The sequence below is a fragment of the Condylura cristata genome, unplaced genomic scaffold, assembly GCF_000260355.1.
Source record: "Condylura cristata isolate star-nosed mole 26May11 unplaced genomic scaffold, ConCri1.0 scaffold00003, whole genome shotgun sequence".
NCBI lineage: Eukaryota > Metazoa > Chordata > Mammalia > Eulipotyphla > Talpidae > Condylura > Condylura cristata.
Genome location: NW_004567104.1, coordinates 77,621,790 through 77,626,104, shown reverse-complemented (window position 1 = coordinate 77,626,104; position 4,315 = coordinate 77,621,790). Strand labels below are relative to the sequence as shown.

The 4,315-nt window shown below is 57.5% G+C and overlaps 1 protein-coding gene across 1 annotated transcript in view; it reads right to left on the bottom strand.

The window, feature by feature from the left end:
* The window catches only part of MX1 (MX dynamin-like GTPase 1), a 14,946-nt gene extending 11,122 nt beyond the window's left edge, over window positions 1-3,824 (bottom strand). Inside the window, exons 1-4 of the mRNA XM_004675557.2 lie at window positions 3,753-3,824; window positions 2,699-2,807; window positions 1,103-1,295; window positions 342-479 (exon numbers count right to left, since the gene is read on the bottom strand). Coding sequence (XP_004675614.2) covers window positions 342-479; window positions 1,103-1,295; window positions 2,699-2,794 — 427 coding nt within the window. The 5' untranslated portion in view covers window positions 2,795-2,807; window positions 3,753-3,824. The remainder of the gene's footprint in view (window positions 1-341; window positions 480-1,102; window positions 1,296-2,698; window positions 2,808-3,752) is intronic.
* Between the last annotated feature and the right edge of the window lie 491 nt (window positions 3,825-4,315).

Below are 4,315 nucleotides of genomic sequence, written 5' to 3'. Positions count from 1 at the left end.
GGGGGCCGGGAGCGGGAGCCCCGATGAGAAGCGCCTGGAGCCAGAGCCGGAGCCAGCGCCGGGCGCCGCCTCCAGGCTTCATAGCACCAGAACCGGACCTGCGGTGTGCCTGAGCCCAGCGCCCGGGCGTGACCTGCCCGCAGGGTGCCCGGACGCCCCTAGTCTGCCCCCTCGGGGGCTTGGCCGAGGGTCAGCGCCAGGTGGCGCCGCAGGACAGACGCAGCGTGAGGGGGGCTGATGGGGTGATGCCCGCCTCTCCCTCCCTGGGCAGGCAAGGGCGGGCGCTCCTGCGTGAAGGGGGCTGAGCGTTGGATGGGACCGGGCCCCGGACGTGGCCTCACCTTTATTGACTTCTTGTTCCACATCCGAAGCTTTAGCTATAGTAACCTCGACGCCCTGGTAGTTGATCTTGCCTTTCCAGCTGTCTTCGTTCATCAGCTTCTTCAGCTTCAGCACCAGGGGGCACCGCGTCACGATCCCTAGGAGGTCAGGGCAGGGCAGTTCCAGAGACCACCCCCCCCTCCCACCGCCCCCCTCCCCCAGCCCATCAGGAAGGAGCCTGGGTCCCACCAAACAGCCCCCACCTGCAATCTCCTTCCACATCCCCCCTGCACCCATCAGCCCTCTTCCCTGACACCCACACTGATAACCTTGGCCTGGTGGCTTAAGCAGCACCGGCCACCAGAGGCCCGTCTTCAGCCCGGATGGACACCCACTCTTTGGAAGGCCACCCTGAGCGGGGGCCCAAATACCCCTCCACAAATGTGCGAGGAAAGAATGTGCCGGATGGTGCCCTCCCCAGGGTACAGGTGGCAGTGTACCCCCGTCACCCTTGTCGAGGGACTGCACTGGGAGACAATGCCTTTCTTTAAAGAGGGCACTAGGGTGAAGTGAGAGATGACCAGCGTCATCTGGAACAGGACAGGCTCCCGAGGACACAGGGCGAGGACGGCCCTCTGCAGGCCAGGGAGCGCGGCCTCGGGGGGCCCGGCCGCCGGCACCTCCACCCTGCGCTCCTGGCGGGACTGTGCGGGCCTACTTCTGTTTCTTGAGCCGCTGGGCTCATGCTGTGTGGTCAGGCAGCCCGAGGGCAAGTGCTCACCGCTGCCCCTGGGCAGGGCCACCCCCGACAGGGCCTCCAGCACGGAGCTCTTGCCCGAGCTCTGGTCGCCGATGACGGCGATGGCGGGCAGCGCCAGGTCCTGCTCCACGCCCAGGGCCCGCAGGGAGTCCACGAGGTCGATGCAGGGCCGCACCTTCTCCTCGTAGTGGCTGTACAGGCTGGTCTCATGCTTCTGGAGAAAGCAGAATCTGAGAGCTCAGTGTCCGCTTGCGGGCCACAGGCCTTGTCTGCTGGCCTAGCAGGCGGCTACTGGAACTCTCGAAAGCGAGGGGAAGACGAGCAGGAGGAAATATTGGAAAAGCTGATAGAAATTCCCCAAACTTGAAACTATTAACGCAAAAACTCAAGAAGTCTGACGAACCCTAAGCATAAGAAACAGGAGATAAACGACATAATCACATTATAGTCAAATTACTCAAAACCAGTGACAGAGAGAAAACTTCCAGGCCAATCAGAGGATGACACGCTCCATACAGAGGAACAAAAATTAGATTGACAGCAGATTTCTCGTCAGAAACGACCGAAGGGCAAAGAGTGGAGGGGCACTTTGAACGTGCTAAAAGGAAGCCCTGTCGACCTAGAATTCGCGCCCAGCAGAAATATCTTGTGGACATGAGGATGCAGCGTGGTCGTGTGCTCCTCAGGACGGGCCCGGGCCGCCGTGCTGCACTGAGCCGTGACGCCCCGGTGCGGCACCGCAGAATGCAAACCGCAAGCTGAGTGCTTAAGCCTACTGGCTAGTCAGGTGGGTCACCAGGGAGGAACCTCTCTGCCCGCAGCTTCCCCAAGCGACGCGACGGCAAGTCTTCTCAGACAAGCAAAAGATGGAAAGATTCATCACCAGCAGGCCTGCACCCCAGGAAATGTGGACGAGGGAATTAGGATCAAACGAGGTCATGAGTCTTTCGGGCAAGAGGAGATGATTTCGAATCGAAATCTTAATCTCTGCGAAAGAATCTACACCAGAAATGGTGTAACTGATATACGTTTTTTATTATTTAGTATTTTAAAGGCTGGGTGAGCCAAACTAGTAAGTGGTATTGTGGGGGGTTGATAGAAGAAAAATGAAAGCACGTGAAAAAACAGCGTAGAGGCCGGAAGGGAGATTTCCTTGTTACGATGGTCTGATATTAGAGATAAAGCACACACTGTCGTGGCAAAGGCACGAGATAGCCCTCAAGCAGCGACACATGGGAAGCCAGGAAGGCAGTAAGGTGGCGTCATCAAGAATGCTTACTTGATTAATTAAGAAGAGGAGAAAAGGGGAAATAGAGGCGATATACAGCAAGTAGAGAGCAAAGAGCAAACTATTCTTCCCAAACCAAGTATATTAACAGTCACAATAAATAAAAGCCCCCAGCATTTTCGCCATGAGCTTGACAAAGACAGTGGAACTACCATCTGGTTGCGCTGACTCCAGCGCCGTCCATCCAAGGACCAGCCGAGGTCGGGGCCTGACCAAAGCCAGCCGGCCGCCCGCTGCCCAGCACAGGGCTCACAGGGCCTGGGGGGGGGGGCAGCTCGGGGCGGGCGCGGCTCGCGTCCATGTGGGCAGGGGCTTGCGCTGGCTGTTACCTGGTCTGGCTTCGCCAGGGCAGCGTCCTCGTGGCACGGCAGGTCGGGGGCGGCGGCCGAGTCCCTGGCCAGGCTCTGTCCCTCACCCTGCACCATCTTCTTCTTCCTGCTTTAGTTCAGTTGCACAGCAAACCGGTCACCATGACCGCAAACCAGAGTCTGGCGCTTTCCGTCACGGCCCTCACCCCGCTAGGCTGGCGGGACCCCGTGAACCCCCTGCCCTCTGTCGGCGGGAATGACAATGGCGGGAGGACCCCAAGAAGCAGACGGGGTGACAGCTGCTGCGGTCCCCCCCGCAGGGCTCCAGAACATGCTCCCTTACCCCACGTTTCTGCAACACGGACATTTGTCACCATTTCAGGTCGAACAAAGAGTTTCACTATTAAACTTAACTGGTGGCAAAGATGCGATTCTGATGCGTTTTTAAAATCTTCATTTAAAAATAAATGTTGTGGAACTGTTTCCCAGGAAGCTGAGGGGACCCCGTGCTGTGGCCATCGGTCCCCAAATCTACAGTTTAAAAACTACGCCAACCTCACGCCCTCCGCCCGTCCCCAGCCCTCAGCTCCGGATCTTCACGTGATTCCCTCACAGAAGCGCAGGTCATTTATCTCACTTTCAGCAACGGCTCCCTGACTCTTCCTCACCCAAGACATGGATAAGCGCCCTTTGAATGTCATGTAAGGGTTGTTTTAGGGTCACAAGTATCTACATATGAAAGTTTACTCATCTACAAACTGGATTAAAAGTCGACGGAACAGGCCCCTGGTGGCACAGCGGGTTAAAGCGCAGCAGCTGAGTGCACCCCGGCCAGGGAGGGACCCTGGGGCGCAGCAGACCTCCGTCTCCCGCCACTGTCCCCTCAGCAGTGTATTCCAGTGAACCTGCCTGTTCTGCTCCCCACTCTGTCTCTGGGGAGTCCTCTCGCCCCCCACCTCTGGCCTGCTCCTCAGTTCTTGTATTGCATAAATAAATCAATCTTTGAAAAAGTCAATGAAATAGTTTTCCGATGACTTTAAATTAGTGTGAGAAAAAGCATAAAGTACTTTCTCACCTCTGAGATGCTGCTCTTCACTTGAAGGCAGAATTGTGATGCTTTAGAATCGCCGCTTGGGCCTGGCTCTCCTGGAAATCAGAAGCAGCCAAGTGAGACCAAACCCAGGGAGCTGGAGGCCCCCAGAAGTGTCCCCCCCTGAGAAAGGCGCTGGGAAGAGCCGGCTCCGGTTCTTTGCAAGACTCTAGAATATTCTAATTCGAAGACAGAAGCGAAGGCACAGAGGCTGGGCCTGCATTTGCCCGTGGCTTCTCTCAGATGCCTGCCCTGGGCCCCAAGGGCCGTGCAATCTCTGGGCAACAGTGGCTGTAGACAGAGCAAGGTGGCTAAATATAAAATAAAACAGAGAGGGACCTGCGCTTTCCACCCGACATGGGGGGAGGGGGATTTGGAGGGAAATGAAGTTCAAAGAGAACTCTGGAGCCAGGCGGGCACCGGGACTAGCCGCTCAGTGCCCTCGAGTGGGCCGGGTGCACAGGACTGTGGCCCGCTGCATAAAGCCTGCCCCTGAAGGGGAGCCCCAAGGCTGGCCAGCCGACCAGTGTGACTGCTGAGCTGTAACG